Source organism: Mobula birostris, chromosome 9 (assembly GCF_030028105.1).
Source record: "Mobula birostris isolate sMobBir1 chromosome 9, sMobBir1.hap1, whole genome shotgun sequence".
NCBI lineage: Eukaryota > Metazoa > Chordata > Chondrichthyes > Myliobatiformes > Myliobatidae > Mobula > Mobula birostris.
The window spans coordinates 123,659,762-123,675,638 of NC_092378.1; the positions used below are offsets into that span (position 1 = coordinate 123,659,762).

Below are 15,877 nucleotides of genomic sequence, written 5' to 3' on the forward strand. Positions count from 1 at the left end.
GCAGCTAATAGGGCCAGTATTTGTACTATACTTATTTAATACTCATCTTGCTCATTGGACCTTGATATTGAAGTTAATATTACAGTATGTAATAATTACACATTAGCAAGTTGAAATCTAGCTTCAAAGTTCAAGTTCAAAGTGCAGTTTGTTATGATAGAATGTTGAGATTTGTCTCCTTACGGGCAGCTACAAAACAAAGAAACCCAAAAGAACCCATTTTAAAAATTGTCAAGCTTTGGATGTGCAGAGAGAAAAAAAAAAACAAATCGTGCAAACAATAGAAGCAGGCAAATAGCATTCAGAACTGAAGTCCATGAACGTGCCCATCCACAGACATGAAGCCTCAGCTTCAGTTCGGCGCAGAGCCGAGTAAACATCGCAGAACAGCGAGATGCACTGGCCCATCCCTCGCCTCAGGTCCTCACACCCTGTCCTTTCCAATTTAGCCCAGAAATCGTTGTCTAGACATCGGGTTCTGTCACTTCGAAACGCTCTGAGACTCAGACCTCGCCACCTTGATTTGGTCTGTACCCAATCTTTCAAATTTGGCCTGGCCCTTAAATTGATTGAACCTCAGGCCTTTGCTTGCCCTTGGCGACACGTCCACTACTTCTTCTCCAATGCCTCGTCTCGCCTCAGTTCTGTTGCATCAAATTGCCTTCAGTTTAAAGGGAAGCTACAGGCTATTGTTTGCGGTGATTCTTCATCAGAAAAAAATATGATTAACAAATTACTTAGTTGTATTCTTTGTTTCATTCTCCACCAGCATGTAGTTGCGGAGCTTCACTGGTGCTTTCTTAAGTTAGAAATACCATCCATTAATACACACTCTACATTAGTGCTATCAGTTACTTGCAGGTTTGTGGGAGAGTGATTTAAAGTGGTTGGCCGATTAGAGGCAGTTACTTTGCTATATGGCATCAGGGATCAGGAAAAGCAGTGACTCCGGAGATCTCAGGAGCTGAGATCAACTCTCTGAAACCTGACTAGAGTCTTTATCTCTACAATGCAGAGCTAGGACTCTAATGGTCATTGTGCTGGGAGCTGAGCATAAGAAGTGGAAGGTGAAGAAGCTCACAGAATGCCTCAACCTGCTAGAAAAGGGGGGAGAAGGACCCTCAGTGGAAAGACCTATCACTCTCTCAATGAATGAGAGTTTCACAGAGGTTTTCTACAATTCCCTCTCACTTGTCTGTAAATTAGACCATAAGCTATAGGACCAGAATAAGGCCCTGCTACTTGCTGTGGGGAAGAAGTTAACTACAGTGCAGGGACAATAGACATTTGCTGGTGGTAGTCAAGGTCTTGGAATTTTTTTGCCTCAGGTTCCAACTGTGAACACGTGCAACAACTCCCAAATCTGTGTTGCACCACTACATTTGGAGAGTTCCTCAGGCTTTCTTCATCAAGAAAACCAAGCCTATTTCACTCTTTTCTTGTAAACACAGCTGTCATCGCTTTGGAGAGGAATTGGCAGGAGTAGGAATACTGAAGGCAGCCATTGATGGCACCTATAGGGATGCAGATCAAACATAAGGGTAGCGTGTACTGTCATTAAGGATTCTGCACTTGAACCTGAAATACATAGGGAGAAGCTATGAAAATTTCACCTCAAGGTAATCTGGTCAACCATCATATTTTGAGGCACCACACCAGATCATTGACTACCATCTTATCCTCTAAAAGACCTGAGTACTTACTTAATGAGATGCATATAATTCTAAGAAATATCAGTCAGCTGGGACCATTGCATAAATGGCCTTCAATACAGTAGATGAAGTCTGTCAAAATTTTTGTTGAAAATCATTGCATTTTATACAACTTGGCACTAAAACAGGCCTTGACTTTACTAGCATCTGAACAGCAGAAAGAATATGTTCATGAGAAAGAGGGAGAGGAGGAAGACCATAAAGGACTGAGTCAAGATAAGGCACTTCCTACCTGTGCTGTCAGAGATTGTTTGGTGCTGTTGCATCTCGACAAGAATCAACAGGCCCTGTCTGACCTAATCAGCTTAGCATTTCAAAGGCCAAGAGCACAGATAATGTCAAACAACACATATGCTTTTTATATTGCGAATGACTACCACACATCATTTTTAAAAATCATCCATAAAACAGACACATCAATAAATCACACTGATGGGCTTGTCATTTTGTGCTTAAGTTGTGCTTTCCCAGTGGCTGTTGTTGGTCAGGGAAGTCTGCTGGCTGAGAGTGATTGAAGTTAAAGATGGCTTTGGAGGATGTTTTAGAGAAAGCAAAGCCAAGTGCAGTCTGTATATTCCTACCATACATTTCATGGTTTTGGGCTGGTTAACAAACTGCAAAAGCAGGACCAGGAGAAGGGCGGTGGTTGGAAACCAAATGTCATCCTCAGGAAGGCAGAACTTTTGAATTCCACAGGTCACTGCCTCTTCTCCAGGGTACTGTATCAACAATGCTAATAATTTACTGGAAGTCAGGTTTCTGGGCAGCAAAGACATGTTTAAAGGCCCATTCAATATTGGTATCAAAATCATGATGGATGCCTTTATTTTCAGTACTGTTACATGATGATTGGGATCTCCTATTGTTGAAGTGGAAACATTGAAATTTAATGCAGAGCAGGCAGCTGTTTAGCCATGCTAGCATAACAGTTTGCCAGCCTAAGAGAGAGGTTTGATTCCTCTCCTGTCTATAAGGAGTTTGTATGTTCTCCCCGTGACATTGTGGGTTTCCTTTGGGTGCTCCAGTTCCCTCCCACGTTCCAAAGATGTACGATTCAGGTTAGAGAGTTAAGGCCATGCTGCGTTTGAAATAATCCAGAAGATGTATAGTTCGGGTGGTTGATGGTTGATGGTTGATGGTTGGGTTGAGTTGATCTCGACCTTGACAATTTACTTGTAAGTATCAGCAGTGTGCTGATGATGTCTTCTCACATGGTGATGAAAAGTTTGCAAGTAAATTGCACGTAAATTGCTAGGATCAGAGAACAGGCATGTTTTGTGGTTGACATAAGGGTAGTGAGACCCGTGGACTGCCTCTCACAATCCTCACTCATTTGATTTGAATAAGCAACAGTATTCACTGCATGTTTCGGTGTACATGTGACAAATAAAGCAAATCCTTATCTTTTGCATTGAGCTTATGCCATCATCTTTGCTATGTTGGAAGGAATGAGTTCCTGTCTTTACCTAAAGCCATGTGCAAGCTAGGAGTTGCTTTTCCAATCAGAACCTCATTCTGTACTCCTTTACATTGCATTTGAGCTTCTGGCAGACTAGCCAAAATACACAATATTTCATAGTGCATGCCCACAACCTCCCACAGCAGTACTCATCTCGGCATTCAACAGCTATAGCATCACCCTTGTTATTGGCAGTTACGCACAGTGGGATGTCGTATCAAGATGTTACCCCTAGACTATACTCTGACTCATGCAGTGTCAGCAATTGAGCTGATATTCTGAGTCTTAGATCTCGATGGGGAGACTCCTGCATCTTTTGTATTCCTGAAGCAGAAATGAATGAGATTGTGCTAAATGGAGTGAAGCAGGTCAGGCAGAACAGGGTAGGGCAGGGTGGTTTTGAAGATGTAAAAACTGCAGCTTTTCAGCATGTGCAGCCTGGAGATCAGAAAATATTATGGGATGAAGTGAATGTGGATATAAGAGTAAAATATACTATTACTCAGTGTTATCTACAGCAACTGTTTCTGTGTTGCATCTTCAGTGAGGGCTATGAACTACTGGAGGCAAACTTAACTCCTGCCAGTTTACTATTGCTGCTGGTGAATGAGGGAGAAATGATTTCTCCGGTCACATGAAATGTGTTTGACTGATGTTCCTAACATGGTTGAATAAGTGGGAATGTATAAACTGAGAAGTAAACCTAAGGTTGGTGAGGTGATACATTTCTGATTGTGTAGTAGAAATTATAAAGTTATATTTAAGTCCTACTCATTGAGATTGCTTTTAGGTGAGTAATTGGAAATGACTTAGATCAACAGTAGGTGAGGCCAGAAGTATCTGGGAGGGGGAAGAGATACTTCACTGAAAGTAACCACATGTGTTAAGTCACTAAACTTAAATACGCTGTACTGTACTGTATCTAAGTACATTGTACTGTATCTATATCTTTGGGCTGGGTGCTCAACTTTTGTTTACACTTTAGACTTTCCACCAAATAAATTGACCATATGCTTGGTAGCTTTGTAACTCATACTGTGCATACAAGGTGTCTCTCCCTGTCACCATCCACTTCCACGTGCTAAGTACTCTGTGGGAAACACAGTGAGATCGGAGTAAAGCTTGCTGTCTGCTCTCTGTTGGCACAGCAGAATACAACACTTCCAAAAAATTTAACTTTCAAATGTCCTACTAAGCATTCTCTTCAGCAAAACTGACCAATCTATAGAATAGCCTGCACCACCTTTTGTGGCAAAATGTAAACTCTCATTTAATAAGTTTGGGCTCAATTATCATCCACTATGTCCAGTGAGTGCGAGCTTCTTCTGAAACCAGGGAACACTTAACAATGCAGTTAATGCCAAGCTTGTATCTTGAACTTAAAAATAAAGTCAGGGTGCAACTAACTCTCATTTTAAATTCTGCTACCTTTTCCAGTTTCTTCCCTCTCAGTCTTTTTCTGTCGCTCACTGGTATGTGCTGCTTTGTTCTTAACTAACTTAAGAATATGATGCTTATACCTGAGAAATATGGGTAATGGGAATTCAGAATAATTACAAAAAATAATTCTTTAAAATATTTCAGTATAGATTATTATACCAGTCAGAATATATCTGCATCAACTGGACCTTTAAATGGGATTCAGTGTAAACTCAAGCTACGTTTGCACAGCTTTAAGGATGGAATAATTGGGGTGGAATTTTAATATTTTGCTGACAGTGTCCATATAAACGTAGCTGCAATTTCAGCCGTAAAATATTGGTAAATTGCACTCTTGCAGATGGTGGATGTCCAAATATTTTCCAAACTCCTGGGTATTTGATGGATAATCTAAGACAGATTGCACTGAAACATTGGTTTACAACAACTGTGGAACATGAAACAGCTTGTGAAATACTGCAGTAAATTAACCAAAAGATACCTGCCAGGGGAGTTGTGGAGGCAGGGTTTAAATTGGGGAAGAAGACTTGTGGCTGGTTCTAACAGCTGGTCACCTTTGAGGCTTTGACCCAGACATGCTGACATCTGCTTTGTGTTAGAGTAGTTTAGCATCACAACTGGAATGAGGTCCTTCTCCTAAAATTACTTGCTTTAACATCAGTAATTTTGTCTTTATGGTTATTACATCTCTTCTCTTAATTTCCTATACAATCATCCATAACTGCTGCAGTTACTGATAGAGCTTGAAAGCAAAAGGAAAATGTGCACTTCTAAACTGGATAAAGGTCAGATTGGCTGAGGGTTAATTTAATTGAGATGTTTAAAGCCTTGACAGAACCAGACAGGGTGAAAAGACCATTCCTATTTCGTTTATCAGAGAAATCAATAAGTACTAGGCATCTCTTTAAGACGATAAAAAGGATTAATAGGAATTGAGGGAATAAATACATAAATCATCTAGAATTTACAGCATAAAAGGGTGGCAAAGATAGAAAATCTCACATGGAAAAGTGCCTGAATGAGGTCTTGATGCATCATAGCCTAAAAGGCCATCATTTGAGAGAAGTGGGATTGGGCCATGTATGTCTTTATTAGCTAACATTAGTACAATGAGCCAATAGCTGCCTCTTGCACCATAACTTTCTTTAATTTCATGAGTGAGATAAATTCTTAAAAAAATTACTTATAGCCATATCATATCTTTAATGTAGCAAAAAAAATCTGATGATGTTTCACAGATACAAGTTTATAGCCAATTAATTGTGCCTGTTAAACTTGAATAAGTATGCAGATTGCAAAATTTTGCAAGCTGATAGGCGAGTGTCTGATCAATAACAAGATGATTGGGTGTGGGCCACAAATGCCAGGAACCAAGATTGGCATGTGACATCTATATTTTGTCCATGAAGAAACATAATTTTTAATGCATATAAAATCTATATTTTCGAAGTTCAAAGTAAACAAACAAATAAGCGATAAATATTGGGAAGATAAGATGAAGAGTCCTTGAAATTGAGTCCATAGAGTTGAGTGAAGTTATCCCCTCTGGTCAAGAGCCTGATGGTTTAGGGGTAATAGCTGTTCCTGAACCTGGTGGTGTGGGTCCTAACGGAGGGGCTGTCCTTGATGATGGATGCTGCTTCCCTGTGAGAATGTTCCATGTAGATGTGCTCATTGGTGGGGAGGGCTTTATCTGTGATGGACTGGGCTGTATCTGCTACATTTTGTCATCTTTTCCATATAAGGACATTGGTGTTTTCATACCAGATTGTGATGAAACCAGTCAATATACTCTCCACCACACATCTATAGACATTTGTCAAGGTTTTAGATGACATGCTGAATCTTTGCAAATTTCTCAGAAAGTAGAGGCGCTGTAGTGCTTTTACTGTAATGGCACTTACGCGCTGAACCCAGGACAGATCTTCTGAAATTAAAACACAGAGGAATTTAAAGTTGCTGACCCTCTCCCTATGAGGACTGGCTCATGGACCTCTGGTTTCCTCCTCCTGAAGTTAACAATAAGCTCCTTGGTCTTGGTGACACTGAGTGAGAGATTGTTGCTGTGGCACTATTTAGCCAGATTTTCAATTTTGCTCCTATGTGCTGACTCATTGCCACATTTGATTCAGCCAATGACAGTGATGTTATCTGCACACAAATATGGCATTAGGGCTATGCTTAGCTGCACAGACATAAGTATAAAGTGAGTAAAGCGGGGAATTAAGCACACATCCCTGTTGTGCACATATGTTGATAGAGGTTGTGGAGGAGATGTTGTTGCCAATCCGAACTGACTGGGGTCTGTAAGTCATTGAAATCATAAAATGATATTGTGACAGTTAGGATCTTTACTGCATATATGTTGGGAGATTGAAATTATATATAACTTTTCTGGCCTCAACTTCATCTTTGGATATAGCATAACATTATTATATCGAAGAAAACTTAATTAAAACCAACTGTATCAATGTCATTGGCTGGCCTTAACACAAAATCTACAATACATTATTGTGTCTTTTGATCTTGACAGAAGCAGAAACATACACCAGTATTACATTAGAAGACCAATACTTTCAACAGAGGCTATTCAAACCAGATCTAACCAAAGTTAAATTATTTTTAATGGGGTCGGTGTTTAATCTTAGCAACAAAACAGAGAGAAATCAGACATAAAGCACAAAACTCTTAATCTAGTTCCTTCATAAAGCATCTTTTTAAGAAATAATTTTCCACAATACCTTGGTGGATATCCAGGGATAGATGTCAAACTTTTTGCTGCACCAAGTATTGGAGGTAATAATGTGATCCCTCCCAGATGGAACCATGCTCGAGACATCTTTAGTAAAACTGTAACGGAACAGGCCTTTCAGCCTGCTGAATCTATATCCACCATCAGGCACCCAGTTTGATGAACTGATTGACTCTTCCAGATTCTGCAACCACTTGCACACTTGTGATAACTTACAGTAGCCAGCAGACCTATCAATCCATACATCTCTGGAATGTGAGAGAAAACCACAGAAAGGAAAGAACAGGCAGCACCATGACAGCATTGCAGGGTGGGGTTAGGAAATCATGACTGGTAATTTGGTAAATTTGTTTACAATAGGCACATGTACCAAGTTACAGTTCAAATAAAAAAAAACTTTTTTTTTGCATACTGTTCATTTGGATCAATTCACTGAGCATTGAGTTTGCTCAGGGTAAAACAATAACCGAGTGCAGAATAAAGTGTAACAGTATAGTGCAGGTAGACAGTAAGGTGCAAGGTGAACCCAGGCTGCTGGAGCTGTGAGACAGCTACTTCAACATCTGTGCCACAGGGTAAGGTACTGTAGAAGTCTGTGAAATCTGTAAGGTACAAAAGTGATGTACACAGATATGGAAAAATGGATGAGTGAACCACTTCAGCATTATATGAGATCATGGGGGTCATAAAAGATTTGTCGTACAGACTTAAGAAATTGGCTCTCGCTGCAAACTAACTTAATTAAAGTTACAAATTAAACAACCTCAAAAAATGAAACCAATTGTCACCTTGCTAGTAATGAACTCAAGCAATGTTTAATTGGTATTTTGCTCCTTTGGCAATATAGCACAGGGTTCGATGACTGACCATGTTGCAAGATCTATCCTTTGACTATGTAATAGTCTTCACCCAGACAGAAGAGGCATTTGAGTGAATGGATTCATTCAGAATTTCCCTGCTGATGCAGAATGGGATGATGTTTAAGCTGCTAATAACAGTAAGAAATTAGAAAATTAGATAAATGAATGAGATCTCTTATTTGATATTTCACACAATGTTTTATTGATTGAAATGTAAGTGCTAGTGTAGTGGTTAAAATGCAGGACTATAATCTGAAGCAATGGATGAACAATGCAAAGATATGCACTCAGTGGCCACTTTGTTCTGTACACTGGTACACCTGCTGGTTAATGCAAATATCTGATCTGCCAATCATGGGGCAGCAATTCCTTTCATAAAAGCATGCAGGTATGGTCAAGAGGTTCATTTGTTGTTCAGACCAAACATCAGAATGGGGAAGAAATGTGATCTAGAAACCATAGAAACCATAGAAACTACAGCACAGAAACAGGCCTTTTGGCCCTTCTTGGCTGTGCCGAACCATTTTCTGCCTAGTCCCACTGACCTGCACACGGACCATATCCATCCATACCCTCCCATCCATGTATCTGTCCAATTTATTCTTAAATGTTAAAAAAGAACCCGCATTTACCACCTCATCTGGCAGCTCATTCCATACTCCCACCACTCTCTGTGTGAAGAAGCCCCCCCCAATGTTCCCTTTAAACTTTTCCCCCCTCACCCTTAACCCATGTCCTCTGGTTTATTTCTCCCCTTGCCTCAGTGGAAAAAGCCTGCTTGCATTCACTCTATCTATACCCAACATAATTTTATATACCTCTATCAAATCTCCCCTCATTCTTCTACGCTCCAGGAAATAAAGTCCTAACCTATTCAACCTTTCTCTGTAACTGAGTTTCTCAAGTCCTGGCAACTGAGTGACTTTAATTGTGGAATGATTGTTGGTGCTAGATGGGATGATTTGAGTACCTCAGAAACTGATGTTCTCCTGGGCCTTTCACGCACAGCACTCTCTAGAATTTACAGAGAATGGTGCAAAAAACAAAAAAAAAATTCAGTGAATGGCAGTTCCGTAAGTGAAAATGGTGTGACGGGACCCTGAATTACCCCTATGAACTGTGCTCATTTACCCCTATTAACTGTGCTTTTGAAAAGAGAGAGAGAGTTATTTACCACCAATAGGTTGTTTGTAAAAGAGAGAGAGAGAGAGAGAGAGAGAGAGATGAAGATTAACGGTTGGACTGTCACTTTAAGGCACTGGAAGTCACTTTGGATTTCTACTGAGTTGGAGTTGGAGACAGCACCGAGCAGCTCGTAAAATCTATGGTGACCGAAGGCGGTGTTATTTAATGGACACTCGATGTTATGATTTATGGCAGGTTGTTGACACTTTCTTCAAGGATTTTTGCCTGCTTGCATTTCTTCACAGAGAGAGGAAGGAGAAGTTATTTGAATGACAGGTGGTACCCAGTATGGTGAGATAAATAGGAGGTCAGATGATACAGACCTCAGACACATGTTTGGACACTGAATGAGCATTGTTGTGCCCGTAGGAAAAGTGGGTTTTGGAGGATCGATCAGGCGGATTGATCCATCGCTCTTGCAGTGGAAAGGGGAAAAGGGTTGACTGGTGGGGAGTTGTCCATGTGTCCACCCTCACCTGGGGTATAGCTCCACCGCAGAAGACCCGTCCCCTTTGTTAAAGTCACAGTCGGTGACTTTTACAGGATTTCGAAGGACAACAAGAAGATCGACAGCGTCAGCTCACCTGAAGACTCAAATCTCTCCATCACTACTTAACTCAATACCACGAACTGAACTGAACCGAACTTAACTCATCATCATAAGACTATATCATTTTACCCCTAGACCTAAAGAAGCTTGGTTTTTCATACATATATTTTCCACACTTACTGATATACTTACTTATATATATAATCATTGCTAACCTGTTTGATTTATTTACATTTATATTACTGTATTGCATAGTTACTAACAAATATTATTAGTTAATAGCAATACTGGACTCCAAAGTGTTTCCCATCTCTGCTGGTTCTTTATTCCCATCACGGGGTTCGTGACAATGGCCAGTAATTCAAATAACTATGCGTTACAACAGTGATGTGGAGAAGAGCATCCCTGAATGCACAACACATCGGTCTTGAAGAGGATGGGCTACAGCAGCAGAAGACCACACTGGGTTCCACTCCTGAACCTAATAAAGTGGCCACTGAGTATATATTAAAGTTCAACTGTGTAACTAGGGAATTAAAGTATAGTTTATAGAAACTTGTTCAGCTACAATGTTGCTCAGAGACTGACAGACTTGAATATAGGAGCATCAGTACAGGAGCATTGCACTGAGGTATAAAGTCAGCCATGAATGGGACAGCAGCGATGAAGGGCCATTTGACCTGCTCCTGATTCTATTTCTCATATTGCAATTCAGTTATTGTGCAACTGATCTATTTTTATTTGAAGTTACTTCGGCTATACCTGTACAATTGGCTGTTTTATTTAATCTTGAAAATGTTCTATAAATTAAGGACTCAAGTCTTTCAACTGCACTTAAACTACTTTTCTGCCTATTGTGGTTACTTTTCAGTTTACATGTTCTGTCTCTGTATTAGTCTGTCAGGCAGTGTTCCTTCATTTTTGTGTTGTGGCTGCATAATTGGCTATTTCTGCTGGTATCAAAGACTTAAAGGAGCTTCTTTGGAAGCAAAGCTGATCCCTTTACAACCAAGCTGGTGAAGGGAACTCAGTCAATGCATCGATGGACTTTGCTTTACTCAGTACAGGAGCTACTGATCCAATCTCCATCCTAGTCAGGAAATCAAAATGTTCTTACCATGCATTAAGGCTATGCAAAAGATTCATATTGTTGATGTTTGGAATCATGAATGAATGATGCAACAGTTTAAATTGATATTTTCAAAGGAGAGAGAGAAAAAAACAGGAAGAAATTAATACCAATTGAGTCAACCACTGTTTCATTCCTAGATGATAAATTAAATGTGCAGCATAATATATTACAATTTTGATCATAATGTGTGAGTGGTCATGCAAATCTATCTTATAGTGATTCCAATTATGACCTAGCTTTATCTGTCATGTAGCTAGCCATGAATCCCTGATATATAAAGGATTGCCCAGCTCATAAAATTTACGCATTTTTAGAAAATCTTTATAGGTGATATTGACTACATAAGGATGTCAGACAATAAGGAGTGGGAGTAAGACACTTAGTCCCTCTGCTCTGCCCCTTGGTTGACCTGCCTCAGTTCTTACCTTCTAACCAACTTTCCGCAGCCCAAATTTCCGTGATCTTTCCTGTGTAAAAATAAGGATGAAAAATGTAATTTTCTGCAATTCCATATTTGAGAATATTGCTTTTGTAAGTAACTGGAGCACTGTGTCCAGTTCTGGACACCACAGTTTAGGAAAGGTTTGAAGGCTCTCTCGAGGGCATAGAAAAATCAAACAGAATGAATCAGGGCCGAAAGTTTTACTGCTGCGGATACATACACTTAAGAAGCTGGAAATGTTCTTTTGATAGCACGGGAATCTGAAAGAGGTATTTAAAGGAATGATTGTTATTGACTGAGCAGGTGGGGAAAAGCTGTTCCCCTGGGAGGCGAGGTCGAGAAAAAGGGGATGTAGAATGAAGTTAAAGGGATCAAAGGTGGCTTGAGGGAAAAAAAATTCTCAGCAAGGAGTAAGAGACTGAAATCATTGCAAGGACAGTAGTAGAGGTAGATTCAGTTGTATTGTTCAAAGAGGAGCTAGGTAAGTATCTGAACAGAAAGAATTCTTAGGATTCTGAAGAGAATAAATGGATATAAAGAATCAGCATAGTGCTGATGGGTTGAATGGCTTTCACCATGCTCCAACTTTTCTGTCATTCTACACCGCCCATGTGTATTTTTTTAAATAAGGAAGGATGGAGGGCTAGAATCTACCAGTTTACTGTATATCGCTGCATCGGAAAATATTTCCACAGTTGCTCGTTCTTATAAGTGTGATAAATTAGTTATGGTAATGCAGTGCTACAGCAATGTCTGCATTTGATCATTGTATTTCTTCATTAATAACATTTGTATCTAAAGTGGCTTGAAGCAGAAATAGCGTTCTGCTTTATTTTGTGTGAAAGCATGTGACCATAACATGAAGCATGGAAAAAAAATACTCTTTGCTTCAAGCCTTAGTTAAGGCAGCCAAAGAATGCAGAGGCTTGCACGCTGCTTTGTGTTACTGTATCAAAATGTCTGGCAGTTGTTAGAGCACTGTATCTGGTAGCAGTTGTCAGAGGAGTGGCCTCTTGTGATTAGCTGGGGTAAAGTCTGGCAGGAAGACCCATATGTTTCAGGTTTGGGAGTAGTCAGATGTTGAGTGGGAGGTCAAAAAGAATGCATAAGTTCACCACCCACCCACACCCCCTCCCCAACATACACATGCTCACACACGCCTTCATCCATAATTAATGTTTGCTTTTGGCAGATGCTTTATGGCCTAGTATTGCAGCTTATAAGTTTATGGAGGAAAAAGAGAGCAAGATGGTGCAGCAGGTATTTTTATTTCTCTTTTCTTTTGCTTCAGCTTGTAGATTTGAGGCGGGATGGAAACCAGGGATTGTCTGAATTGTGAAACTGGTGCCAGTAGCGCAGGTCCTGTGTGAGAGACTCTGCACAGGAGAGAATCGTCCGTACTGTAAGCGCAGCAGTGAATCTGTGGTACTGCTTTTGGTCTCTTGGTGTTCAGCAGCATTACAGAATACACCATTAAGGCTCAGTAATGCAAGCGTGGCAGCAGGTTTTTCTTGGAAGCTCTACAGAGTTGCGGGATTATTGTTCATTTCACTGCTACACAAGGGAATTCTGCTATCGCGGGTGAGCCCACATTGCTCTCCCGATGGTATGGTAGTTTTATTTAATATAATTTACATCAACCTCGCAGCCTTTCAATGTAAGCTGCAAATCCTTGGTGTTTGAATGCTGACACTAAGTGTCTTGTGTCCTTACCGATTGTCACAAAAATCCAACATAATTGACTGCAGAAAGCAAAGGAAGCTCTGAATCACTTTTTTGAAGATCGGCCACTTAGACCTTTTATGTGGCAGAAGAGTTTTATGAAGCCTTCAGAGCTGTGTCAGACTGATAACTTAAAAGGGTTTTTGAAAAAAATATGTTAGGTCTGCATAGACTTCCATGTGATTAGCCTGGTTTTTAGTTATATGATTGCTCGCCTTCAAGCTGAAAGCAATAAACTGGATTTTTAACTGCGCCACGTAAAGCATATTTTCGAGCTAAATGTGGTTTTCATTAGATTTGGGCCAGCACATTTAGCAAAGCCTGACAGTCTGCCACCCTTTGTTCTTCTCCTCTGCCGCCAACAACTACTTTATAAGGGATTCCAAGCCCCAAAGCAGCTTAAAAAAAACCTGATGACTTCAATAACAAACCCCACAGTGTCAGATGCTGCTGAGACATCACACTATAAACAGTTTCACATTTGTACTAAACATTTGAGTTTTCAGCTGCATGATGCTGTGGGTGCCGAGGTAATGTGTGAGAATTTAGTGCTTCTAATTAAATGTTGGTAGTAGTTATCACAAAGTGTGAAAACATGAATATTAATTAGGGGTGGGGGCTGGATTGAAAGCATTGATGATGTTAATTAGAGTCTGCAGGGTCCACACAACAGCTGTTTCATGGCTGAGGGAAAAGACAAGTATGAGAAATTAGCATGTGAACTACACCTGGAAATGAGTTTTCCCTGTCTTTAATTCTGTTCATTTTATTCTTTCCTCTGATCCACAGGGTAACCAGGAAGCCACAGCACCCCCTGACACTATGGCGCAGCCTTATGCGTCAGCTCAGTTTGCTCCACCTCAGAATGGGATCCCAACAGAATACACAGCTCCACATCCCCATCCAGCCCCGGACTACACAGGCCAGACCACAGTCCCTGAGCACACGTTAAACATGTACCCTACTGCCCAGACACACTCAGAACAGAGCGGTACCGACACAAATGCACAAACCGTGTCCGGAACAGCCACAGTAAGTGCAATTTTCTACTTTTATGTCCACAAGTAGGAGCCACAATATTTTTGGGTTGTCTGCATTTTATTTTGGTATTTACTAGTTAATTAATATTGGCTGAATTCATTAATGTAGGAAGATCTATTGATTGTGAATTGGAGTTTGGATATCACTTTTGTCTTTACGACTGAACCATGTTTTGGCATTTCAGGTTATAGCCAACACATACCTGATTGAAAGATTGTACCTTTTGTTAAAAAAATATAGGTTGTGATAAGAATGCCAAGGTAGAAGAACCATGGCTCACCTGCACAGAAATTGCACCATAATGATTTTCACATTCTTGAGTCAGGTGTGTGTATGTAGGTGTTAGTCCAACATTGGTCAGAACAAGTGTGCCTTCTTTATGTGTTGTTACTTCAAGGTAACCTTGGGTTATGACTGGCTTTATGACCGGCAATAAAATGATACCACCCAGAAAGTTTGACTTTAAATTTATGTTTAACAGCCAAATTCTCCCTGGAGAAATGGGCAACTTTGAGTACCAGTGCTCTAAGCATGTTACTTGAAACACATTGCAGTCAGTCTGACCCTCTATAGTTGTGATATGCTTGGTAGCATTCAAAATGGAGCTGGACAGACCATGTGTGATTTGAGCCAAAGAGACATATTATTTTTATTCTATAATAAATTTCAGTCTTTTATTAATGAAGTTTTTATTATAAGTGCATTGATATTAGACCAACAAGAAACTGACATATTGAAGTGACGTGTTTAATTGTTTACCTTGCAAGTAAGGAAGTACATAAGATACTTCATCTGGAAGACTTGGTCATATGAATGAGAGAGAGTCTGCAGATGCTGGAAATCCAAGCAACAGACTCAAAATGCTGGAGGAACTCAGCAGGCCAGACAGCATCTATAGAAAAGAAATACAGTTGACATTTTGGCCCAAAACATCGACTGTACTTTTTTCCATAGATGCTGCCCGGCCTGATGCTGTTTTGTATGTGATGGTCCTATGAACTTCAAGTTTCATTGAAGCACCACCACCAATCTGCCCTCACAGATATTTGCTTTAGTCAACAAAGTCCAAAGTCCAAAAATATGCTTATGTTTTTTCATTATCCAAATCATGACAACAATATCAACAAAACAATGCTTTTGACTTACGGTCAAATATGTGGCAATGACCATGTCAGGATATGTTGTACTAAGGTATCAGAAGGTACACTTTGCCCCTGTAAGGCAGAATGATATCTTGTTGGATGCAGGAAAGCCTGGGCTGCTGATGTGACAGCTTGCTGTATTTTATCACAGTGCATCTATTGAAAGAGCATATGGAGATTAAACATAGTACTGTGAATTCAGTTGATCTTACAAGGATAAATTATAGCTTTCTGCCTCATTTGTTCCTACCTTCAGACATTCTGCACAATGTTTATTTTATCAGTGGATCAATTGTTGTTCAAGATTTTCCATGTTTTCTTACAACAAAGAATGAGGCAGGTCTCTATGTTCAAGCCAATGCAATGTCTTTCAATGGTTTGCTGAGTGAAGTGATGAGGACTCAAGGGAGTGAGCTTGCATTCCTTTCCTCCCCACTCCA

At 40.1% G+C, this 15,877-nt stretch overlaps 1 protein-coding gene across 7 annotated transcripts in view; it reads left to right on the forward strand.

Annotated features, from left to right (window-relative positions):
* rbfox1 (RNA binding fox-1 homolog 1) overlaps window positions 1–15,877 on the forward strand; it is a 412,559-nt gene that overhangs the window by 110,829 nt on the left and 285,853 nt on the right. For 5 of the 7 annotated variants that reach the window (XM_072268734.1, XM_072268733.1, XM_072268739.1 and 2 more), the window contains exons 1-2: window positions 12,758–12,792; window positions 14,044–14,286. In XM_072268734.1, the coding sequence (XP_072124835.1) occupies window positions 12,760–12,792; window positions 14,044–14,286 (276 nt within the window). In that variant the 5' untranslated portion in view covers window positions 12,758–12,759. Of the gene's footprint in view, window positions 1–12,757; window positions 12,793–13,711; window positions 13,785–14,043; window positions 14,287–15,877 lie in introns of those variants that run through there. The other 2 variants (XM_072268736.1, XM_072268735.1) reach the window with 2 other exon arrangements.